General features: G+C 37.6%; 2 protein-coding genes across 2 annotated transcripts; both read right to left on the bottom strand.

The window, feature by feature from the left end:
• Positions 1–2711: 2711 nt before the first annotated feature.
• On the bottom strand, positions 2712–5451 carry LOC111409211 (glucose-6-phosphate/phosphate translocator 2, chloroplastic-like). The gene is made up of 5 exons (XM_023039213.1): positions 4959–5451; positions 4635–4860; positions 4091–4313; positions 3791–4004; positions 2712–3084 (listed from the first exon to the last, which is right to left on the bottom strand). Exons 1-5 carry the CDS (start codon positions 5439–5441, stop codon positions 3073–3075), a joined length of 1158 nt encoding a protein of 385 aa, XP_022894981.1. The 5' UTR covers positions 5442–5451; the 3' UTR covers positions 2712–3072.
• A 4067-nt stretch (positions 5452–9518) lies between these two features.
• On the bottom strand, positions 9519–25898 carry LOC111409203 (sigma intracellular receptor 2-like). Its single transcript, XM_023039201.1, has 2 exons — positions 25421–25898; positions 9519–9987 (listed from the first exon to the last, which is right to left on the bottom strand). The coding sequence occupies exons 1-2, from the start codon at positions 25742–25744 to the stop codon at positions 9811–9813; spliced, it is 501 nt and encodes a 166-aa protein (XP_022894969.1). The 5' UTR covers positions 25745–25898; the 3' UTR covers positions 9519–9810.
• Between the last annotated feature and the right edge of the window lie 833 nt (positions 25899–26731).

The raw sequence follows: 26731 nt of genomic DNA, 5'->3' as shown, positions 1-26731 counted from the left end.
ATGGTTGGTTGTGTCAATTTGGCAACAATGAGGGAGAAAAAGGGGGTTGAAATAGGGATTAGCATAATGTCATTCGTAATCGCTCTTTATCGTAGTTGTCTCACGTGACATACATGTAGTGGTTAGTGATTTGATTTATAAGGTATCAAATCAAATAATTAACCGTCACATGTATGCCACGTGGGACGACTATGACAATGAGAGACTGCAAGTAGCATTACTCATAGGGATTATGTTGCCGTCCACAATGAAAATGAGATTTTCCATTTTCAAATGGAATACTTTCACAATATAGATCTTCCCTAGACTTAGTTTAATTTCGATTACAATCAAATTCAAATTTCAAGTCAAAATAACCATTGATTTTAATCATGTATTTCATGAAATCCACAACATTTTAATCACACATATCATTCACTTTTATTAAAATCTACTAAAAATTTGGTTTTAATCTACACTAAACTAAACAGCGGCTTAATGTCAATAAAGTGATAAAATCATTAAATGTGACATTTTTAGTAAGGGTTTGATGCTTGATAAGACCTTAAATACTTAATATGACCTCTTAAACTAGCATACTTAACAAATCGGTATGGAGTAATCGACTTTGTTTCTATATTTAAAGTGAGATTTGTAAATTGATTGCAGTGATTTCAAAGCCATATATTTTGATTGCTTAAAATTATTTTATAGAAAATTAGTGAATACTATATGACTAAAATATTCAAGAAAAATGTCAAGAAACTTCAATTCCACTTTAAGATAAAAGGTCACATTGCCAATTAATAAAGAATTATACTTTGTACACTCTGCTTGACAATTCACTCGTGTGATGTAAGAGGACTGTCAAAAGTGATGTCAAAAAAGAGCGTAAGTATAGCATATTTGATTAATAAAAGAGAAATGCTACTTTGTCAGGTTGAAATTTTACAGAGTTTGTACAGGTTACACACATACAAGGGGTGGATATTTTTTTGACCATTTTTTATTGGGGTGCGCCCCACGTGGGATCCACACCCATTTTGAATTACTTGTACAAACCCTGTAAAATTCAACCTGACAGAGTAGCAAAATTCTTAATAAAACCCTAGCTCAGAATTTGCGTTAATGAGCAGTCCCAAGGCCAAAGTCGCGCTCAAGACAATAAAAATTCTTTTAATAGAAATAAAAAGGTATTTTATTTTTTTAGCATGACTGTTGTGAAATTTGAAAGAGGTTGTGAAAAGGATATGTTCTTTATGGGCATGCCTTTTAATGTACAATTTTTTAGTTATGGCCGAAAATGATAAGATCGGTAGACTTTCTAGCCATCACCATTAACTGGAATCTACACGTCATTCAGCTATCATTGAAGGTTCCTCCTTAACGTCCACATTGTTAAGTTTAGTGCTTATTTTTTATAACACTAGTAGAAAATTGAAATTTCATCCCAATTGATATATTTATTCAAGTGTAACTTTCCTCCTTTAAGAAATAGTTCTTCGAATTACCCTTATCGTGAGAGAGGATAAAAATTTAATTTTTTTTCTCTTTTTGAATGGTTAAAAAAGTTGATTTCATCTCTTGGGCCCGGTCTTCCTTTCTCTTTAGTGGTTCACTAAAAAGACAATATTCTTTTGTTGGGCACGGGCTCCCCTGTATTGGAGGCTTGACATATGACAATGGGAAAAATTCAATTAAGTAGGTGGGCAATCAATTGTCAGGTTTTAAGTTTCAAAATTTAAAACTCGGGTATTAATTAATTAAAAATATTTCATTAATTAAATATATTAAGATCACAATCATACAAATAATGGTCATAGACTCGTAGATGCTTACTTATAGATCACAACGTTATATATTATCAAATTAATTCGACATAAATTATTCCATAGTTACAATAAAAAAATTTGATATGTCACACATTTATTTCATTGGTCACAAATCAAAAAAATTATAGGTAAGATTTATTCGTGAATCATAGATTTTCAAAATAGTTGGTCACATTTTTTTTCAATCACAAATTATCGAATTTTAAGATGACAATTAAATAGTTGGTTACAAATAACCCAATTGTTGGTAGCAGATTAATCAACCAATTGGTTATATACACCAAATGTTTGGTCATATACCACCAGCACGGCCTCAGCCTAAGCAAGCTATCAGTAGTCATGACTCCCTGGTGAATGACCGTCGCTAAGTTTAACAATGGTCTTTGACAACGGGTGTGGTGGCACCGGAGGTGTGGGTTAGATGGAGAGAGTGAGAAGGGAGAAGATGGAGAGAAATGAATTTTAGGGTTTGGGACTAAATTGGATTGGGGGATGGTATATATTTTATATTTTTAGTAATATTAATATTAAAAGATTTTGATCCAATCATATTTTACCACATCATGTATTTGTATATCGTTATGCATGTGTAGCATAACCCATGGCTTAATAGGTGTAATCCCCTCGTAGTCCATTTAGGGTCTCATTAATAAACTAAAAAATAAGAACAAAAATACCAACATAGTCTTTATTAATTTGATAAAGGGAAGTAATTCGAATTCTTATATTTTAATTATCTATTTTATTTATAATTTATATGAGATTTATATCTTAATATAAAAATAATCAATAGTTCAACTTTGAACAAGTAAATACGATGATTAAACTGAGACATAAAAACGAGATACAATGAGATTCACGATTGCCAAAATTCATCAGATTGATCATTCTCAGTGCAAATGAATTAGCTAAGAATAATGTTTATCATTGAGAGAGATTTATACAACATAACTACATACATACCTCACCCATTTCTAGTCTTACTTTCTCCAAGATTAATCTTCCTAAATGAAACAAATATTTAAGACATGACATGTTATGGTAACAAGCCCGCAAAGTAATAAATGCTCTACAACCTTCGACTATTCAAATAGCTGTCAACCTTCTAAATTCGGAGCCCATAGAAAGGCTAAATAATGTGTTCTTAGAGTTAAGCAATCGAGCATAGTTGTTTCAACATTGAATGGTGTGATGATCACCAATCAGCACTGATTTTCTTCTATCACGAACTAGATATCCATGTGAACCTTTGCTTGCGCTTTTACTGTTTAGCCTGCATAAAAGTAAAAGATGAGACATTACCATTAAAACTTTCAAGACTTTACCATTAACACTTTCAAACACGAAATACACTTAAAACATTGTGATTTTACGAATTAATTTTGCTAAAATATTTACTTCTTGACAATTTTTCTTGTTATTTCATGAATTATATTATTGTCCCATAAGCAAGTTTTACATTTTATGTAGGACAATTTCCATGAGCAATAAATTTAGTTGTAGCATTAGTACAGCATAGCTTCAAGTGATGACAAAAAGAATGGGCACATGTTACAAGTTGCATGTAAAGTTAGAATTGATTAAGATATTTTGTCCTGAACTTTTTATAAAAATAATTAAAAATTCTACACGAGATACAACAAAGACATAATAGGGTAAAACTTCGATGGGTGACTAATTTGGAACAAATTAAAGTTAAGTAGTCGTATTGAAAGTCTATTGTGCCGAACTTGCTTTCCCTCGTATTCATTTTTTGACACATCAAAACATCAATTTCTTTTAGGAAATGGAAAGACGTCAGCATATTTTTTGACATCTAAACACAAGGCAACTCGGTCCCTTCCTAATTACTTAGAAATGGCGATGTGTGTAAAAAATGCATTTCAGGAAAGATAAATGTTAGAGCAAGTTCGAGACAGTAAATTCCTAACTCATAAAATTTTTGGGTAGGGAACTCAGAGAAGGGCGTGTGAAGGTACCTGAGAATAGATAAAAGTGCCCAAGATTGCAATAGCAGCTCCTAGGGCATTGATTGGTTGAATAGGGATGCTGAAGATAATAATAGATGACACTATGACAGATATTCTCTTCATCGTATTCCCAATGCTAAATGTCAATGGGGATATCTCGTTTAGTGACATATATGAAACTTGATTGTAGAGGTGATAGAACACACTTTGGGCCACCACCCACCTACCATGCCACAAAAATGAGTAATTAGAAAGGAAAGCTTATAAGTATAAGCTGAAAATATGAAAATAATCATTTATTTTGCTTACCAAACAAAATTTGGTCCAATAAGAGAAACAGCTTTTTGCCACCCAATAGCCCACATTTGGGGACCCTCCACAGCAATTGCAAAGGGTGTAAGTATAAGCAAAGACAACATTGAAAGACAAGCATAGTAATTCATCCCTCCCACTGACTGCCCCTTCATGCCTTTCTTGGAAAATATGTTCCTAAACACAAATGCCAAGTTTGATATCATTGCCCCCATAAACCCTGAAATCATATGAACAATAGTAATTAGTCTTAAATAAAGATATTGACACGTTTAGTATGTAGAACACAATACATCTAATTTATCAAGGAACAATAGTATGTGATGAAATTTGCCGATTATCATTTAAAATTTAAACAAGACTTGACAAATTATGGACATGATCAAATTTATGAATTATCGAGTTAAGCTTGTTCCCACTTCTAAATAGGATTGAACAAACAAGGAACAATGATTAAATTTCTGATTAAAATCATGGAATAGTCAAAGTTCTATTTTTGGTCTTACATATCAAACATGCTAAATGGGCTTGGTGTTCTTACCTATTAAATTAAAATTGAGCTCAGTGACAGCAGCAAGGGCACAGCCTCCAATAATTGGCACAAGAGAAAGGTAAACTGATGTCGGAAAAGCCTCCCCAAGTAGAAATCTTGAAACCAAAACACTGAAAGCTGGTTCACCACTCTTTATAATGTGTGTAAATGAAACTGCTACCTTTGACATGCTTACTGTTGCAGCCACATGCCCAATCGTATGTGCCACAGCAACCTAATCCAAAACAAACAAATTAAGCCTCATTCTCAAAAAATTTAGGATCGGAAAATCAAGAGGATATAGATGAGAAGTAAAAGGGTTTGTCTGCTTACAGGTAACAAAGTTTTCCAAAACTCCAAATCAGTCTTTGGAGCCTCAGCAATCTTTGTAGCCCAGGAAACCAGCATGATAAGAGAGCCAGCAGCTAGAGATAGAGTTGAAGTAAGCCACGGGAATGGAAAGGCATTGAGGACCTTCTTGTTGTAGATATTGAACACAACATTTAGAGCCCACCATGTAGCAAAATAAACACTAATCTTAATCTTCTGGGCAGCGGCCTCTCGGGTTTCTTGATCGAATTCGATGCTAATCGGTAAGGGATGCGCTCGATGAGCTTCGTACGCATTGCACTGGATAGTAGTGTCTCGAGGTTTCGAATTCTCTGGCTCACCAACATAGCCAAATCCAGTTACAGCTGAAATGTACAAAGGCTTTCTGCAGGCTGAAGCATTTGGCTTTTCACATTTTCTCCCAACAACTTGATTGGGAATAAAGGATGAAAAATGAGTTTTGGAGGGCAAATTCTTGTGCTGCATATGATTAGAAAATGGGGTGGGGGGGTGGGGTGGCGTGGGGTGAGGGGAGGGGAGTGACCGACCTCTCACGCTTATGAGGGCTAGTTGTCATTTGCTGCCCGTCAACAGGTCGCAAAAGGCAACCCAACCAGAAATGATCTATATTGGAATTATTGGAATATTCCCCCATATATTTGAAATTATAGTAGTATACAATTTGAAATTGTATTCATACAAATGGGTGGGGTGGGGGGGTGGGGTGGCGTGGGGTGAGGGGAGGGGAGTGACCGACCTCTCACGCTTATGAGGGCTAGTTGTCATTTGCTGCCCGTCAACAGGTCGCAAAAGGCAACCCAACCAGAAATGATCTATATTGGAATTATTGGAATATTCCCCCATATATTTGAAATTATAGTAGTATACAATTTGAAATTGTATTCATACAAATGTACTAATACATATTTCATTCGAATTTGGTTTTTTTATTTGCAAGGCAACACATTCCGAAAGAATAATAACAAATTGTGGGTTTCCACAACTAGAAAATGCTCTATAGACGACGTCCAATTTTCAATAGACAAAGTTCATCACTTTTTTGTGAGAATATTGACGAATTGTCCGAGTTTTCAATCCAACGGACCGTTAGACATTGGTGATTTCCAATGGGTTATTCTTGCACCAGATATGGGTTATCAGCGACCGATTTTTTGCTTGTCTAAAAAATGACGGTATTAATTTGACAACGATGAAGTGCAATCTTTTATAGTGTCCTATAATTGACTAAAAGAAATAAAAATGAATATATTTTACTAAAAATAAATATAATGGTCAAAAATTGTTGACTCATGGTATTTCCCCCAAATCACAAAGTACAATATATCATAATACAATCTAAAATATAGTACACAATAAATCTTTTCTTCTTATGTATATAGCTAGGTTCTTAGCTTGAGATCATCCCGGACATTTCCTTTTTTTACAATTTTTGAATCGTGTAATTGAAAAAATAAACATTACTTATCAAAGATATGCTCGATAAAACCTCGATAGCCCGACTACTAAAAATTCCGCAGGCTTAAAATATAAATTAAATTGAAACAAGAGCAACACATTTTTCTTAAAATAAAAATCTATCAATTATTACCTCAAATATCTTAGGATACATTTGCATTGCATATCAATAGTTGGAATCCTTCAAGCACCAAAATAATTGAGAGGTGTCATTTTCATTTTTCACCCACCTTGAGTTTCTCAATTATGGTATGATACAATTGTCGTTTTATAAACCTTGTGATAAATGCATTTCGACGGTCCAATTTTTTCCATCTTAATAAAAACACGTTTTTTTTTTTTTTGTAAAAATTATTAAAACAAGATTAAATAGCTAACGTAGAAATTTCAAAACATAAAGTTGAGAATAGAACTAATAAAATTTAAGTCATGGTCAACTAAAATAAAAATTATATATGACATTTGAATAAATAAATTTAAATTCATACAGGATTCTATGAATTCGCGAATTGAACAAGGAGTGGTAGAAGGTGAATATTTCAAGTATATATGCCATATACATTTAAACTAGTTCAACTTTAGGGTAGACACTGTGTGATCTTGTTTGGATTTTTTAGAACCGAACTTAGCCAATTCTAATTGAAAATTGTGAAAATAGAATACTCGTAAACTCGACAAAAGGGAAGAATCGAATTGGAAACAATTGATCGATTATGGATCGATCTAGGTACTTTGTTTTTCTAGCATTGTGTTGAATTGAATACTCATAACTCCGACAATTTTGTTCTTGTTTCTAGTTTTAATTACATAATCGAATTTTAATTCAATTCAAAAAATATTTTTAATATATCAATTAAATCATAATTTTTATGAAATTGTATTTATATGAAGTTATATGAATTAAATACTAAGAATAATCAACAATTTTGTCTCCTTAAAGGAAGTATGGAACTGAGGAAAGAAAATGTACGCAGAATAGAAAATATGAATATTGCTTCAATGTTAGAGGAAGTGTTGAAAATAATTTAAACAAATATATTTGTCACGTTTTAACGATTTATACTTTTAGATGAAGACACAATGATTATCGTGTCTAAAAACTTAATTTATTAGAGGTAAAATATTTTTCTTCGTAAACTTGATTTGTGAAACTTTTATTGACGTTGAGTTAGATGTTGAGTCCATGATCTTTGATTACTCTTTATAATATGATCTATTAAACCAACGGTTTAAATTATTTTATTTATTTTTACATTTAACATATACCAAGTTTGTCCGTTAGCATTTGTCAAATCTCTTAAGACCAGCTACATCTTTGTCATTCTACTAGAACAATATTCGTTGAATTTATGGCTCCAAAGTGAAGAATGAACTTGAGATATTGACACATCTAGCTTAAAATCACCCCCCACAGATCAAGATTTTATTGATATAATTTTAATTTACATTTATTTATTCAATTCACCCTATGTGCATGAGAAAATTTTCGAACTTTGATTCGTGATACTTTCATTAACATTGAGTGGGATATTTGAGCAGAAAACTCGGTTGCTTTGATACTATTATACGTCGACATCAAGCATTGGTCAAATTGTACTTGAAAATATTCATTGAAATTGTGGCTCCAAATTGAAGAAAAAACTTGAGAGAGTGGCCCAACGTGCTTAAAATCAGCCCCCAAAGGGAAAGATTCAAGATTTTAGTGACGTAAAATCTTGTACAAGTTATTTTCCATGCCAGTTTCCTAGCCAGGATTCAATGGAATTGCAATATATGCTTGGCAGTTTATGAAAAAATGAGGTGAAATTTACTTTGGTCAATTGATATGACTTGTCAAAGCATATTGGCGGTTCATATTGAGAGGCCAAAATTTCCCACCAACTCATTGAACCATTTGACAGATTGTTGCTTGTTTGCATCCGAAACGCATCGTTGAATTTTCATCATGGACAGGTAGGAACAGAGAGAGATCGAGACTGACTTGGGTGCGCAGAAATCGAAAATGAAACGTGACATGATATGACATTTAAAAAAATAAAAATAAATAAATAAAGAAGGAGAAAAAGAAGAAGACTAAGACATGAAACAAGGCACAAAAATTTATAACATTTATTTCTGAAAAATTGATACAAGTCAAGACATAGTGGTGTTCGGGGAATGCTAAGACTCAAACAAAAAGAGTTTTTCCACTTGGACAATTCCCTGTCCAAACAGGGGAGACATTGCGCCCCCTATTGGCCGGCGTAGACACCCCAATAAGGGGCGTTACCGTTGCCGCGCAAACACAGGCCAATAGAGAGGGCCATGTCTCCCCTATTTGGTCATGTGATTGTTCAACTGGCACAGTCTAAACAAAAATAAGCATTGGACACTAGAGTGTTGGGATGTTCCAGAGTGCGTGAAGCATCAACACACTGTGAGTCATCAAGACCTGATATGTCTAGTATCACTGTATTCGTTTAGTTGCTATTTCTATTCTGCTTTTTATTTTAGTGAGAGTATTTTAGGCATTAACATCCGTAAGGCTTTTCTCTTATTTTGTTAGTATTTAAACTCTTCTAATGGCGTAGTCGTTGTTTGTTGTAATTTATTAAATTATTAAAAACTAGGAAGTTCTTCCAATCTTCGATCTTGTTCCGATATTCTTCGAGTGTTACTGAAATTATATAAATTTTTAGCTAAGAGTTGTAATTAAAAGTTATTTTTTAATTGAACCCCACAAAGACCTCCCCAACATTAAAATCTCTCCAAAAGTTATTTAGCGACAAATGTTCTAACAATATATGGATTGTTTTTTATCTTCCTTTTATGCACTAAATAATCTTCAGCTTCCATTAAAATTTTGACACCTCTTGACAAATGGAAAGGTATCGTACATGTCAAAATTGAATTGAGAAGACATGAAAGGGAAAAACAACTTTAGGACAACATATTTAGGTTCGTCTTCAACATGCCTAACAATGCATATAATATTTATTTTCATCAGAGACATTATAAGTGCTCAAATTTCATTAAAAGGTAACGGGTCTTAATAGCACTAAGTTATGCCATCTCGTCCGATAAATCAAGCTTTTAGAGAGTTAAATCTTCAGCAAGAGGTAAGAGCACATCAGAAAATGTGCTTTTGCATATTGACTAATAGAGAAGAATGCGCTTACAAAGCATATTGACTAACAACAATCTCAATCAGCAAACCACCATTTGTGGTACTAAAGTCATTTCTTGATAGTTAATTAAAATAAAAACTCAATTTTTAGCAATTTGTTTACAACTAGATAACGAAACCAAAAATTATCCAACTACAGAGAAGGAAAGGAACGTCTTCAGGAATTAGTGACAGCAATATACTCTCAGCAGCTCAGTGCACAACCGTAAGACTTCAAGCCCTCTTTTTTCTATTTAGCACGGGTCTTTTCCCGATTGTCATGGTCTTTCCAGAATGAGATGTCAGACCGCGTAATATTGCTAAAATAGCAAACCCAAGAAAGGGGAAGTACATGGTTAACAGCCGTTCAGATGCTCTTTTAGACAATGTAAGTTCAGAAAGTATGGCTACCTGAAAAGGAACATGAGCAAGATGAAAAAAAGGTGAATAGAACAAGAAAGATTGTCTTTTTGTTGTCATGCAAGCACTTATATTCCAGATTATGTATTGAAACAAAACATTTACAAACCAAATGAAAGCAATGATAAATGAAGCATTCAATTGTGGCAGCATAACTATAACCAAGTAAAAGAGCTCATCCAGGCATGGGACCATCCAACTGAAAGGAGCTCCTTGGTACTATGCATTCTCCTTGGCCCAGGCTCCATGGCTCTTTGAACAAACAAAAAAACAAAGGGAAATTGATGGGCGTGGGTCATGTCCGGCCACGTATATTTGATAGGTAATGCTGGGCTCTCCGGATATACCTCATGACCCATGAACGTGTTATGAAGTTGCTAGCCTACACTTAAAAAATAAGATTGCACACTTCTTTTTGACCTCCATGAATTTGCCTTGAGTTTTGATCGTGCATTATGCATTTGGTCTGGATACAAACAATTGATTATCAAAGTTCAAAATTAACTGTTCTTGTGGATGTGCCTACGAAGTTGTGGCCAGAGATCTCATAGAAATTCTGTGAGAAAGCTAGTCATCTGATGAGTTCTGTTGTTGGCATTCGCCAACTTAAATCATTGAAGCACAACTAGACCCCTTTCTATGAAAGTTTGATAAATCCATGCTGAATCACATTTACATTTTCTCACTATTTTTTGAGAAGGTATTTTAGTCAGTGGTGATTAGAGCTCAATGAGGCAGATTTCACTCTCCGATGTCACAGAGGGAACGATACTAAATAATTGTATTAATCCCTGTGTTTCCTGTAATAGTGCTGATGCAGGAAGTCATACGATAACAGAGACAGAAAGAGGAACAGATTAATGTATTCAACATATTTAACAGTAACTGCCCAACTCTTGAATTAAGCCACTACAAACAGGATTCTGATAGGCCCGCAATCCATGTGACTTACCAAAGGCACAAAGGCAATATGCACAATTACGGCACAAATGGAACAATTACAGCATTAATGGTACACAATTACAGCAATTACAGCACAATTATACCACCAATTAGGAAGGAAAACCAACTATAAATAAGAGAAAGGATCATGTTACAAGCAGCCAGAATTTGGGAGATTCCTTGGGAGAGTGTGGACCTCTCGAATGTCCATTTTTCTTGTTATTTTTCCTCTTTATTATTGAATAAAGAATCTGCTTATCTTATAGCAGGTTCATTCCTTTGTAATCTTCATTTTAGGGGTGGAAATTCTCATAATAAAATTCTTGTGTTGTTTGGATCTATCAAATTAGTATAAGAGCCGTTACGATCGGGATGGGGAATTTATCGGATCGTGTGGGAGAGTTGGAAAGGGTTCACCAAAAATTGCAGGGCCAGATGGAGGAGATACAAATTGGGTTCGATAAGATGCAGGTGGAAATGCACAGGGTACAAAATATTGAAAAAAATATGAAAATCATCCTGGAGTAGTTCACCTTCATGAGAACAAAGTGGAAGGAAGCGGAGAAGGAGAGAAAATGTAAGGAGCAAGGAGGAGGGAAAGACTCAGAGTATGCTCTTTATTCTGAAAATTCCTCAGGTATAGAGACAAACAGTCGGGTCGTTGATGGTGGCTTGGGGGAAAAGTGGAGGCCCGAGCTCAAAGGAAGGAAACTAGAGATGCCTGTGTTCTTGGAAAAAAATTTAGATGACTGGATCTTCGGGGCAGAACGTTATTCTCTGGTAAATCAATTGACAAAGGCGGAGAAATTGGAGATGGGGGCACTATGTTTTGAAGGTGAAGCTCTCAGTTCAGTTCTGCAAATTCCAAATCAAGATTCCACTAATTTCAAACTACTATCTGGTGCCATGATACCAAGGCTACAAGGGAAAGGATTATACCATAGATGGCGGGAGAAGAAATCAATTGGGCATCACAATAAAAATCAGGGGCTGCATGACCCATATGTGACGGCAGAAGATCAACAAACTACATTGTCTAAAGCTACATATGCCTGTCAGATTATGAAGAGCATTAGAAGGATTTCAACACCAACCACACCGGATTCTAGGAACATGATAAGGATGAGGCAGGGGGTTGCTGTGAAAGGAGAAAGACAGAAACGATCCCAGTCATTTGGTTCATCTTCACGTGGAATGGTAGGAGGTAACAAGCTGGCAGACACAACTGAAATTCATATGAACAAACAATTGGGTTTGGTTTTGGAGTTGGAGTTGGCCCAAACAATTGAGGATAAACTACCAATGCGAACATGGGGAGATTTGAAAGAGAGGATGGCGCGAAGATGGAATGGGCTGGAACGAGGGAAGCATGAGAAGGGGACAGTATTAAATTCATCGGAACTCACCATCACTTCGAAAATTTTCCCAAAATTGGAGGAAGCTGGAGTAAGTCGCCTCATTAAGTGCCGTCAGAAGGAGTCGGATAGGAAGAAAAAGGAGGTCGCAATCACTTCGCCAGAGCCCACCATCAATTTTGAAATTGCACCAAAAATTGAAGAAATTGAAGATTGGGAGAGAAAGGAGAAAGAAGGGGGAGTCATTCTGGCCGAAACCACCATCACCTGCCGTCAGGAATATGCCGACACAAGAAATCATAGATTGGGTTTGGGAGGGAATGGCGAAAATGGGCTGAAACATTTGGGTGAAACTGAAGTTAAAAGGCTTAAATTACATGGTTTGGACCAAAATATTAAGTTATCCCAAAGGGATATGGACCAAAAAGAGTATCTAAAAAGAGCCCAACCTAACTCTGGCCCATATACCCCTAAAAACAATAACCACCACCCAAATGTTAACAACACTTCCAGCCAAACTGTTAATTCTAGCCCTTATTATTTTTCACCCCAGACAGCGTACCAAGCCCCTTCATTTTCAATCCAAAACTTAGTTTCCATTACTCCAAAATTTGATAAACTAAAGCAATCACCACCACCCAATCAACTCACTGTTCCGGATCTTTGAAAGAGTGTGGAAATGGTTTATGCCTTCATTGTGACGAGGAAAATCCACTTGGCCATAATTGTGAAAATCGAGGGTTACAAGTGTTGGTGGTAGCTGATAATTTAGAAGAAGTATACCTCTTAGAGGTCGAAAATGGGGGTGAGTAAAAAATGGAGCTTCCAAGGATGATAAAGTTTTCGAGGCAAATTGATCTTGACCATATGATATTTTTAATCGATGGTGCACCCAGCTATCAATTGTTTACAACTCATCAGGCTCAAAAATTGGACATCTTGCCAGTAGAGGCAACTAGATATGGAGTTGCTTTGGATACTATACTAGTGATTGTTGTCTGGCTAAGTTGGTCTATCCACTTCAAAGGGTTGAAACGTCCCTCTTTCAAGATGACCATGGCCGGATTTCTTGCAAAAGAGTTTGTAGTTGGTCAGAGGGTTGTTCAGGTTGCTTATAAGCTAATTCTTCCTCCGTCGTGTAATATTTATCCCGTGTTTCATGTATCCCAACTATGCAAAGCAGAGGGAGCAGTGCAAACTGTGAAATAAGTACCTAGCCAATTGAATGAGGAGTTGGAAATGTTGGTTGAACCAGAGACATTACTTTGGGTGCGATCGGGCCTAGGTAGCAATATTCGAGACATGGATGTTTTAATACAATGGAAGGGACTACCACCACTTGAAGCAACTTGGGAATCTTATGACATGATTAAGCAACAGTTTCCTTCTTTTCACCTTGAGGACAAGGTGAAACTTATGGGGGGAGGTAATGATAGGCCCACAATCCATGTGACTTACCAAAAGCACAAAGGCAATATGCACAATTACAGCACAAATGGAATGATTACAGCATTAATGGTACACAATTACAGCAATTACAGCACAATTACACCACCAATTAGCAAGGAAAACCAACTATAAATAAGAGAAAGGATCATGTTACAAGTAGCCAGAATTTGGGAGATTCCTTGGGAGAGTGTGAACCTCTCGAATATCCATTTTTCTTGTTATTTTTCCCCTTTATTAATGAATAAAGAATCTGCTTATCTTATAGCAGGTTCATTCCTTTGTAATCTTCATTTTAGCGGTGAAAATTCTCATAATCAAATTCTTGTCTTGTTTGGATCCGTCAGATTCATGAAAGTTAAACAATGAAACAAGAATAACAAAATAGAAAGCTCAAAATTTAAATTAAACAGATTGAGAATTGCTTAAATTCACTGCAAAATGTGAATTTCCACCCATAACCTCTAAGATCCTAGTCAGGCATGTTTGTGGTACCTTCCATACAGGAACCATTAAAGTATGAATTACTAGTGACTTATTTGATGGGAAAAACAAAACTCATCGTTCTTGCTTGAACCCCATAGATGATATCGGAGTAGATAGACAATATCAAGCGTAATCCATCTAAAAGCCTCCACTATTGATCACAATGGAAAAACTAGTGTTCACAAAAGTACGAAATTAGAGACATATATTAATAGCAACCTCAAAACAAGATTTATTAGGAATATATAAAAATTCCATCAAGAAAGGAACGTCTCATTGAAAGCAAAAAATTCAAATATTGATCTCCATAATGCAGATTGGGATACGATATGTTTTGAACCTGGAGGCTAAATCTTAGCTCAATCAAACAAAGGATTGCAGAGATACTATAGTTTGATAAAGACTGCACAAGATCTCCATCTCCAATTTTCTCTACCTCTCAAATTATTTACCCTGCTTTGACCTCAAACCCTAGTCTCCCGAAGTGGAGAGAAAACTCTTAAGTCATTTAGACAACCTAAACAACTAAGATGCCCCTTCCTATTCTTGAAAAATATCCAAAACTTTGTTTCCTTCGTTTTGTTAGAAGAAATCAAAGGTTGGTTGGATCAAGATGAAAATTACAACACACAATAATCAAGCACAAGGTTTCTCCCAGTAATTGCCCCGTATTTGTGGACTTGTTAATCCAAAGTGATTTTTCATTTATTAGTGATACTTTGTTTCCCTTTTCAATTTACTTAGCTGAATATAAATCAGGGAACTGCAATGTATGGTAATTGATAAATTTTCACCCAAATCTCATTGTTTTTATAAGGTACCATTTCCCAATGAGATAACAAAGTTTTTCTTCCTTTATTACAATAGTGCCGCAGAATCCACCTATAAAAGTTCTCTTAGTAGAGTTAAATATCATTTTAGCTGACCTTGAATCCTCAACACCGAAGCCATCACCATAAATGCTACAACTCACCTTCCTATCAAGATGACAACTCCAAACTTTTAATCTTGGATACCTCAGTTCAAAACTCTCATGCTGCCTATCAAGATATATCTTGATAGCTCGTACCCCTGTTAGGGTCCGTTTAGCATGACTTTTGAAAAGCTAGAAGAAGTTTCTGAGACCGTTTTTGGACATGTTTGGCTAATTTTATAAAAGTATTTCTTTTTAGTTAGAAGAGTTTTTAAATGAAGTCAATCCATTATGACTTCCTCTAAAAGTACTTCCGGAATAGAAAACTCTTTTAAAAAAAATTAGTTTTCAAACAAAAATTAAGATAACTTATTCGAAAAATTCTTCTACAGAAAGCAAAAGTACAAAACAAAAACCGTGCCAATCGGGTCCTTAGTTGCAACCTTACTGAAGGAAGCAAATAATCTCCACGTTTCAAACTTAAAAACAAATAAGGTGGCAACAATGGCATTCACTAATCAAGTTAGCCATGGTGGCGTCTATTTCTCACTCCATCGTCCTAAACATCAAACCTAGCAATTTTTGCCATGAGTGCCCGCTATAATCCTATCAACTTTTGGAAGTGGAATGTCAAATTAGCCAAGCATAAACTCTTTCATGAAAGAGATGGAGTAATGAAAAATAATGTTTCAATCACTGTCCAGTTCACTCAACACTCAATCAATAACAAGAAGGGTCAAATAACTATTACAATAGGAGAAAAAGTTAGACTCAAATAACGTCAACAAATGGCACCACCTTACAGTTGAATTAAGAAAACTACCACATCAGCATGATTCGGGAAAACTACTTCAACACCAACAATGACATGTAGTGGTGTTCACCATATATCATCAACCAACCACGTTGAGACATAGGGCAAAAATATATTGAAATTCAAACCAACCACAATTTGAGCCTCACACAAATTATACGATTAATTGAAATGCATGACCCAACTACCTAACCATTCCCTACCAACGGGTTAACTAAAAGGTAGGCAAAGCTAGGCTGGTGAAAGAAGTTGATGTAGCAAGGGTGAAGCTGATGGCTGAGATTCAAAGAGCGGAGAAGTGTATATAGAGAGATCAAAGAATTCTCATGAAGAGCTGGTGAACTTAGAATCTAAGAAAAAGGAAAAGGAACAATTGAACAAAGAGATTCAAGAATCGATGGATTGGGTCATAGAGTTAGACGAGGAGATTCAATAGCTGGAGACAAAGAGCAAACAGAAGAATAACAAAAGAGCAAAGCAACAATCGCGAAGTTCATGCGGAACGAGCATGGAGAAAGAGATGTGTGGAGAAGAAGCAACCCAGCTCATTCCATTAAAGGAAGAAGGGGATTCGCAAGCAAGAAAAGATCAATTACATATTTACATTTCTCAAAAGACTTCAATTGGTACGCGCAAGAAATAGGCCTTTGCTAGAGTCCATAATTTGATGAACCAGAATAGTAGAAGGATTTCTTGGAACACTATTCATGAACCATTGATCCACACTCAAGCTCGCAAACTCCCTTGGTGACGTCAAGCCATGAGCTAGAAATTTGAACCACTTGTTTTTGATGTAGTATAAATAACAAAGAAAGAAGAAGGGGGAAGTGAGGAGAAGAGAAGAGAGGAACTGGGAAAGAACACAGAGAGGAGAAACGGGGCTTTAGCCAAACTTTTATTCAATCAAAATTCATCAATCCAAATAACAAACCAAGATAGGTTTAAATAATAAAAACCTAGAAATATAGGGCCAAACCCGTTATTTAAGTCCTAACTAAAATATGTAAACTTAAATAAAAGTCCAACTGGAACAATAATAAAAGTCCAACTAAAATACTGAAACAATAATAAAAGAATGTCCTCATCAACTCTCCCGGGGTGGGAGAAAACTCGACCCTGTCGAGTGGATATATCACTGTAGACTCTCGTCAATCTCCCAACCATAAGCTGAGTGGTTGGGCAAGTTTCTTCCGGCGTCTGTAGAAATGCGTCAGTGGCGGTCTGAACCTGGTGTCCTCATCAACTCCCCTCGGGTGGACGGGAGGCGATCTGGGCCAAGGAAAGTCCTGCTGACTCCGATAAAGCTCTAGCAAATCTGGATCCAAATGCTGTAGTGTCTCCCTGGAGATCCATGCACAATCAGAATCTGGTCGACCAATCCAACGAACAAGGAAGCGCTGAACCTCTCCATCATTAGTGAACACAGTTTCTTCATCTAAAATAGCATCAATTTTATCTGTGTGTGCTGTGAGAGGTGGTAGTGGGTTAGAGGGGGCCAAAGAATTAGGATCAAGGTCCACAAAAGGAGGTAACAGGGGATCATCTGAGGGAATGAAATGGCCTTTATAAGCTACAAGGTCTTCAACATTGAAAGTATGGTGGTAACCAATGTGGGATGGAATGTCGACAATATATGCATTTGGACCAACTTGCTTTAAAATTTTAAAAGGACCAGCACTACAAGCTTGCAATTTGGAGGCGGGTCCATGTAGAACCCGCTCTGGCCTAATGCGAACCATAACGTAATCCCCAACATTAAACTCAATATGTCTTTTATGTAAATCAGCCTGTAGTTTATAATTTGCATTACTAGCTTCAAGTTGTTTATTGATCTCAATGTGCAAATCACGAAGGTGTTGTGCAAATGCTTCGGCTGATACTGACACTCTAGCCTGTGGGGACATAGGGATGAGATCTAATGGTTTCCTAGGCTTGTATCCGTGAACGGCTTCAAATGGACTCATACCTAATGAACGATTTGCGGAGCTATTATATGCGATTTGAGGGACAGGAAGGATTAAATCCCAATTTCGAAGGTTCTCCTGGACCAGACAACGTAATAAGTTACCAAGACTCCGATTAACAATTTCGGTCTGACCGTCAGTTTGAGGGTGGTAGGCTATAGAAAATTTTAATTTGGTACCCATCTTATGCCACAAAGTCCTCCAAAAATGGCTAGTGAAGCGAACGTCCCTATCGGACACGATGGTCTTGGGAAGCCCATACAGTTTGACAATCTCATTAAAGAATAACATGGCAACCTTGGACGCGTCCGATGTTTTGCTACAGGGGATAAAGTGAGCCATTTTCGAGAAACGATCGACAACCACGAAAATAGAATCATGCTTCTTTGGGGTGCGTGGCAGGCCTAGCACAAAATCCATACTAACGTCTTGCCAAGGACAATTGGAGACGGGGAGAGGAGTGTATAGGCCTGTGTTCTGCTTCTTCTGTTTAGCCAATTGACAAGTGTTACATGTATTAACAATTTTAGCCACATCTCTCTTTAAACTAGGCCAATAGAATTGGCGTTCAACCTCCTCAATGGTCTTATCACGCCCAAAGTGACCGGCTAACCCTCCCGCGTGAACTTCCCACACTATAAAATCTCGCACTGAAGTTTGAGGGATGCACAATTTATTGGCTCGAAAGAGATAACCCTTCTCAAGTCGAAAGCCATCTGTGCTGTTTGATTGACCTCCTTGCAAATCGAGAAAGATATCCTTAAAATCTAGGCATGCCTCGTAATCCTCCTTAAGCCTTTCAAAACCAATGACTTTGATACTCATGATCGACAAAAGGGAGACACGACGACTTAACGCGTCAGCTGCTTGGTTCTCCACGCCCTTCTTGTGTTTTAAAACAAATGAATAGGCCTGCAAATATTCAACCCAACGTCCATGCCTAGAACTTAATCTCTTCTGAGAGTTGAGGTAACGGAGGGCTTCGTGGTCCGAATAAAGGACAAATTCTTGAGGCAACAAGTAGTGGCGCCAATAGCGCAAAGCCTGGACCACCGCATACAGTTCCTTATCATACGTTGAATATCGTCGTTTGGCCTCATTTAACTTTTCACTGAAATAGACGACAGGGTGACGATCCTGACTTAAGACTCCGCCTATACCTACCCCAGAAGCGTCACATTCAACTTCAAAGACTTTGGAAAAATCGGGAAAACGCATGACAGGGGCTTCTGTCATTCGCTCCTTGACTAACTTAAAGGCCTTCGCCGCCCCTCGTGTCCAATGAAACTCCCCTTTCTTCATGCACTCCGTGATAGGCGCCATAATAGTGCTAAACCCTTTAATAAAACGGCAGTAAAACGTAGCTAAGCCGTGAAAGTTCCTGACATCATGAATGGCCTTAGGCTCAGGCCAATCAATTATCGCCTGAATCTTAGTAGGGTCAGCAGACACCCCTGTCGACGAGACAATGAACCCCAGAAAAACTACGCTATCGGTGAAAAAGGAACATTTCTTGATATTAGCATACAGGTTAGTCTCGCGAAGGGTAGAGCAAACTTGTTTGAGGTGGTCACGGTGTTGCTCCTTATTTTACTATAGATGAGGATATCATCAAAGTAGACAACGAGAAATTTACCCATGAACGGCCGAAGAGTTTGTGTCATTACCCGCATGAAGGTACTCGGCGCATTACTTAGCCCAAAAGGCATGACCAGCCATTCATAAAGGCCATCTTTCGTCTTAAACGCGGTCTTCCACTCATCCCCTGGGCAAATTCTAATCTGATGGTACCCACTCTTTAGATCGATCTTTGAAAAGATTGTCGCGCCGACCATCATATCCAGCATATCATCAAGCCTGGGAATGGGAAAACGATACTTCACCGTGATCCTATTGATAGCGCGACTATCCACACACATTCTCCAAGATCCATCCTTCTTGGGCGTCAATAGAGCGGGGACAGCACATGGGCTTAAACTCTCACGAATGAATTCTTTGTTAAGAAGGTCATCCACTTGCCTTTGGAGCTCAGCGTGCTCGGTAGGATTCATCCTATAATGTGGCAAATTTGGAAGGGATGCGCCGGGGACGAAATCTATGGCATGTTGAATATCTCTTAGCGGGGGTAGATGATCAGGTAGGTCCTCCGGAAAGACATCTCGAAACTCCTGAAGGATCGATTGGACTTCCGCAGTATCCTCACTTGTGGAGTTAGATGAAACCTCCATGACTACTAAGGCGAACACAATTGAGTCACCAACAATTGTACGCTCAAACTCTGTAGGACTAATGATATGCAACCCCTTCTGTTCCACACTTTTCTTCGCTTCTAGTGAGCCAGCCGGTTTTGGGGGTAGTGGGTTAAGGTGAATCTTCTTTCCATTAAACACGAAGGAGCAGGAATTGGATCGACCATATATGGTTACATCTAGGTCAAATAGCCAAGGTCGTCCTAAGATGATGTGCCCGACGTCCATCGAAATAACGTCACACCATATATGGTCCTTATACTCCAGGAACTGGATAGGGACTAAACAACGCTCCTTGACAGTTATAGAGGAGGTGTCAACCCAAGAGACACTATAAGGTTGGGGGTGAGGAACTGGCTTCAACCCTAGACGGGATATAGTAGCCTTCGAAACCGCATTAATACAGCTGCCACTATCCACGATAACTTTACAGCCCTTGTTATTAATCTTGATGTAGGTGTGGAAGATGGCATGACGGCGCCAATCGTCGGCATACTTAGGCTGGGTGAGGGTGCAACGGACGACACCGACCCTGGGTGTATGTGGGATAATGGGACTAGCCTGAATACAACCTAAGAAGGTATCCTCACTGTCCTCCAAGTCTTCAAACTCTTCTAACTTAGGCTCATAAACCTGATCCTCTAGTGGTTCAACGACTATATCCTAACGTTCGTCCAGAACTAGGGCTCGACTAGGGCACTTAGAAGCAATGTGACCAAAACCCTTACAGTTGAAGCATTGCAAACGGGAGGATGTCCTTGAAACCTCAGGACCTCTACCTTTGCTATCCGATGCAGGGGTGGTATTAGAGGGAGGAGGACCTAAAATAGACTTAGGGGATGGCGTGGATGCAGATGAGGTTGTGGTGCGGGGGTCACTACGATTTCTATTCGGTGTCCTAGTCACTAGTTCATAATCTCGAACGAAAGAGTAGGCGTGGTCGAGAGTGGTGACACCCCTAAGGACAAGCTCGCGCCTAAGTTCGTCTTTTAAGCCTTGCCTAAACCTACTTAAAGTCATAACTTCATCCTCAACAACCTGACATTTCATTCGAAACTCATCAAACTGAGCAACATATTCGGTCACGGGTCGATTGCCTTGTGTAAGTGCGTTCCATTGATCCAGTAAGTTACCCCTATAAGATTGGGGTAAATATTTTTCTTGAAGGCGATGCTTCATTTCATCCCAGCTCCCAACAGGGGGAGCATGACGCCTTTCAAGGAGGTCCTCAACACTCTCCCAAAAGAGCTGAGCAGTGCCAGTTAATTTCAAACTGGCAAATTGTACCCTCCGATCTTCCGGGACCCCATACCATGCAAAGAAGCGATCCATATCTCTAACCCATTGATTGAAGGCATTAGGATCTAGACAACCGTCAAACGTAGGGGCATCCAATTTAATGTTTCGAAAGAGGCGCTCCTCGTGGCGAGGGGGAGATTGTGTACCATGACGGTAATACCCCCGCTCTCGTTCCCGAGCCTGATTCCCTTCCCTACGACCATGTCGGGCGTGGTGTCGACCACCTTGTGGGCGACGATGAGGCCTATTAATGGAAGCCTCAGAATTCTCAGCCTCGGTCGAATATGGGATTGGGTCAAGAGTATTCAACCTAGCGGTTAGGGCTCTATTCTCTTCACGAGTAGCGGCTACCTCAGTTTGGACAGCTGTTAGTTGATTTTGTAATTGTGCAAGCTGTCTGGTGAGGGCCTCAATTTGGGCGGGGTCCATGGTAAGGCTACTAGAGCTAGAGGCAGTAACGCGGCCACTACGCAATTGCATACACGGTAACACGACTACGTAAAGTGCACTACTGAGATCAATAATCAACAATCAACTAGTGTCAACCGAAGAATTAGTTATTGAAATTATTATTATTATTATTTATTTATTTATTTTTATTATTATTATTTTTTTTTTTTTTTTGTTTTTTTGTCAATTTAAAGTTTGGGGTTACTTATGGCTCGATCGCAAGCTAATACTACTAATGCTAATACAATAGAAAAGCAAATGTCCAAATACTAGGTCTAGTCATGTGGGGTAAACGATTGAGTAATGGAATTTAGTTCGTGAAATATAATCGAATAGGTGTAAGGCAGTATTATCAAAGGGCTAGTACACATCAATGGATTGTAGTTCGTGAAATACAATCCAATAGGTTGAAGGCAATATTATCAAATGGCCAGCACACAACGAATTAATTGATGCAATTCTAAAATAAAGAAATAGCGTCAACTAAAAATAAATAGGATCAGGAATTCCCTAAGTACTGTTGGTTTGAGTCGTCCCAGCGTCGAATGTCTCCACGTTCTGAACTACTAAGCCCTGGGATGCCAAGATAGAAAATTCCGTGCTCGTCGAGGTGCGGTACTGATCAGTCAACTAAAATGAACCTGTAAATGATGTCAAAAAATTTAAAATTCACGATACCCTTTTTTTTTTTTGCTCTTTTCTTTTCTTTTTTTTCTCTTTTTTTTTTTGTATTTTTTTTCTCCTTTTTTTTTTAATAATAATACAAAATCAGAATAACAAAATAATAAATGAGCCCATTTCACAAATGTGGGCCTCAATTACACTCAAAATCTCAATCAAGCCCAATCCCAATTGATAACTAATAATCCAACCCATTTAATTATTAAACCAATTAACCCAAAACCCAATGGATGACTAATACCCAACCCACTTAATTAATAACCCAATTAACTAAATTAATAACCCAGCCCAAACCCATAATTCATTACAACCGACCGCACGTTGTGGAAGACGGCGACTGGGTTGGTGGCTGGCTCGACGAAGGACTGGGTTAGAAGACGGTGACTGGGTTGGTGGACGGCGATTACTGGAGCAGCCGGCAGTCTGCTGGCGGCTGTTGGTGGCGGCGAGGCTGGGGTTCCGTTCCGATAGGTTGCTGGAAGAAAGCGCCTGAATTTTTCTTGTTTTATTTATTTATTTTTTTTTTTGCTGCAAAAGATTCTGGAATGGTTGCTGTCGGTAAATTTTCAGTTTGTGAGTTGGGAAGGTGGGAGCGGTGGAGGAGACACTGGATTCTGCTGAAACGAGAACTGGGTTCTGCAAGGTAGTATGGTGTCTACAGCAACGGGTTTTGGTATTGATGGTGCGTGAATTGCTGTCCAGGGTTTGCTCTGATACCAATTTGATGTAGTATAAATAACAAAGAAAGAAGAAGGGGGAAGTGAGGAGAAGAGAAGAGAGGAACTGGGGAAGAACACAGAGAGGAGAAACGGGGCTTTAGCCAAACTTTTATTCAATCAAAATTCATCAATCCAAATAACAAACCAAGATAGGTTTAAATAATAAAAACCTAGAAATATATGGCCAAGCCTGTTATTTAAGTCCTAACTAAAATACGTAAACTTAAATAAAAGTCCAACTGGAACAATAATAAAAGTCCAACTAAAATACTGAAACAATAATAAAAGGATGTCCTCATCAGTTTTAAGTAATAGTTGAGAATCTTTACTTTCAATCCTTTCAAAGTATAGTAAATTATTAACATTATTGGTTGTAAGTGGATTTTCAGGATAAGTAATTCAGATGGTTCGTTGGAGCATAGAAAGCTCAAATGGTTGTTAAAGGATTTCATCGACGGCCTACAACGATTTTCACACTACTTTTAGCCTGATGGTTACACCTACCACAATCCAAATCATTCTCACTATCGCCATCACATGAAGGTGGTCCTTGTAGCAATTTGATGTCAAGAATGCCAATGACTTTATTAGAGACGCATTGGACGACAACCTGTACATGTAACAATCCCAATGTCATTTATACTCGCTGCCGCCTCTCATGTTTATACGCTCAAGAAAGTCATCTATGGGCTTAGACAAATGCTCATGTGCTGGATTTCATGGACTCCGCAGCTTTCTCACATCATAGGACCTTCAAAATAAGTCTGATACCTGTTCATGTGTTTATATCGGGGTTCCCTAACTATTTATCCATGGTGTATTGTGACAAAATAATTTGCTATCCTTCTTGAAAGTTCATTAGCAAATTTTCCTATTGATTCTCCATCAAAGACCTCAGCACACTCCACTATTTTGTGGTGTCAAGGTCCTTCACATACACAATGTACTAACTGGTGAAAAATAGAATGCGATGTCAAATCTGTAACCACTCAACTTTCCACAGCCAAAGTACTCCAGCTTCATGATAGGAGGATCCACTGATGCCACATTATATTTCCAAGTAATTGGAGCATTCCAATGTCTATCTTTTACTCGTCTAGATGTTAGCTTCACCATCAACAAGTTCTCAGTATATGCATGATTGCATACTCTATCAGTCACAATTTGGTGTGAATTCAAGAGAGCCTAATGGCAGTCCCTGAAAGGGCACTTCTGACTTTAGTTTATTTCTCACTTGTAGCTTTCCTTCGCCTTTCATTTAGTCCCTAATGTCAATTTGGCGGACAAACTAATGATCGAATGTCAGCATTAGCCAACATTGTGTTCCTAGGTTCTATTCCAACTAATGAAATCAACAAATCAGAAAACAATTACCTGATCAACAACAAAAGTGAAATATCATGTGTTTGCTTCCACTGCTGCTGAAGTTAATTGGGCAGAAAATCCTCTTGCTGAGTTGCATATGTCTACCTGACCTTTAACCATTTCCTATGACAATGTTGGAGACATCTGTTTTCATTCTCATATGAAGCACACTGCAACTGTCTATCAGTTCGTCCATGATCAAGATAACAAAGGCCACATCTAGGTAGTCCCTTATACTCTATAGATTAACTCTGCCGAGTGCAATGCATATTAATATATTTTAGAACCTTTCGCACTAATCTCATTGTTTAAACTGAATAGGTAGAAATGGCCAGTCTTGGTCCGGTTCAGTCCGATTCCATTGAGTCATTGGAATATGATATCAGGCTTCCATTCATATCTTTGAAAAATCTATTTTGAACAATTTTTACACTTAAATTGGCTGACAATTTGAATTCCGAAGCTGCTTATGATGGAGATTGAGTTTTGATTGCCTTAGGATAGATTATATTTCTCATTGGCCAATTCTTTTATATAATTAGACAATATATCAGATCGAAAACATAAAACGAATAAAAATATGACGAATATCAAACCGAAAGGAGTCTAATCCAACAAAATATCACGAGAGAACAAGAATTCAAATACACTTATCCCAACAGATCATAACGTCAAAAAGAATACCTCAACAAATTAATCAATAAACCATGATGTAAAAGAGGCAAAGAAATGACTGTGTACCATAGAAGTAGAAGTGGAGACCCCATAAAGCAAGCAGGTGGTGTTGAGCCAAGACTTTCCAGCTGCAATCCCATAAAGACAGGCGACAGCCAGAGGCCACTGAAAAAGAAGCTCAACCCATACAAGCCCAACAAAGAAATGGGGCTTCTCCGCAATCAAATAGTCCCCATATTCACGTCCGTACCAGCTCTTAATATCAATCAAAACGGTCGGAAATAGGTGTCGAGGAAGACAAGTTTGAGAATCGATAAGTGGTGCTGCCAAGGCAATGACAAAAAAGAATATGAAGAGTGCTAAATCAATGAGCTTAATGAGAGCACCCATGTTAAATTGACAATGATCTTCTTGTTCTTGGCTGATTTTACCGTAGATTTTGTGTATGGGTTTGTTTTGCTTTCAGTTTTAATCCTCTTTCCTGTTTAGTTGAGAGTAAAAAGGGGATCTGACGATGAATGCTCAACGGGTTGTGTTGGCAAGAATGTTTTGTGCCATTTGGAAGGCAAGGATTTATTCTTGGAAGGCAAGTGGGAACTTGGAAGGCAAGGATTATTCTGGGAAGTCAAGGTGCAACTTGGATTGACTTGCTTGGCACTTTGTCAGATCAGGTGGGGAGCACTCGGACCCTGGCCAGTTGGAGGCACATCCTGCGATTAATCGGACTGTGTGAAGAGGGGTCGGATCACAGATCCAAGGATTAGTCTAGAATAGGACACCTTGTAAAAAAAAGAATGTTTTGTGCCATGCCATTGAACATGATGTATACTACACCAATGTTTGGAATTATTTTGGAAAAATAAATTTTGAAACATTAAATTTTTAAAGACTGTAATGATTAAAAATTAGGGATGGTTTAGATTTAGTTGCAAAATATTTTATTCTGAGACGATAGTTATAAATGAATTCGAGAGAAACAAATATTTTGTTTTAATGAGTCAAACACGGGCATATTTGTTATGCAAAGCATCATTTTGGTTTGCAAGTTGATAACTTTAATCTTCAATTTGAGGTTTCAAGTACTTTGATACAAAATTTGTAATAAGTTTTGTAAAGTCTTTTCAAGTTTTACTTTTGTATTTCTTCAATGAGAACAGATGACAACTTATTATGAAAAATCGAATGATTGAGTCATGCACAAAAGACGAAGATACCAAAAGTTGGTAAGCCCTAAACACTTTTCCTAATTGAGATCCTCCAAAAGTTTCCACCAATGTATAAAAATTGCCAAGAAGATTCAAAATCATTTTAATGATCAAAAAGGAATTAAGGATGAATGATATAGGACAATTTTACAAAGTTTGTTTCTTTGTAGAT

The sequence above is a fragment of the Olea europaea genome, chromosome 2 (genome assembly GCF_002742605.1).
Source record: "Olea europaea var. sylvestris chromosome 2, O_europaea_v1, whole genome shotgun sequence".
Lineage (NCBI taxonomy): Eukaryota > Viridiplantae > Streptophyta > Magnoliopsida > Lamiales > Oleaceae > Olea > Olea europaea.
The sequence above is the reverse complement of the archived record's forward strand: the minus strand, read 5'-3'. Positions and strand labels throughout refer to the sequence as shown.

What these genes read in the sequence shown, in the direction of transcription:
- LOC111409211 (XM_023039213.1), bottom strand. Translation starts at nt 5,441, where the DNA reads ATGCAGCACAAGAATTTGCCCTCCAAAACTCATTTTTCATCCTTTATT. An exon ending in TTTGGAAAACTTTGTTACCT is followed by an intron (nt 4,861 to 4,958) that starts GTAAGCAGACAA and finishes GTTTTGGATTAG; the next exon opens with GTTGCTGTGGCACATACGAT. An exon ending in ATTGGACCAAATTTTGTTTG is followed by an intron (nt 4,005 to 4,090) that starts GTAAGCAAAATA and finishes GTGGCATGGTAG; the next exon opens with GTGGGTGGTGGCCCAAAGTG.
- LOC111409203 (XM_023039201.1), bottom strand. Translation starts at nt 25,744, where the DNA reads ATGGGTGCTCTCATTAAGCTCATTGATTTAGCACTCTTCATATTCTTT. An exon ending in TCTCCACTTCTACTTCTATG is followed by an intron (nt 9,988 to 25,420) that starts GTACACAGTCAT and finishes GTTCCTTTTCAG; the next exon opens with GTAGCCATACTTTCTGAACT.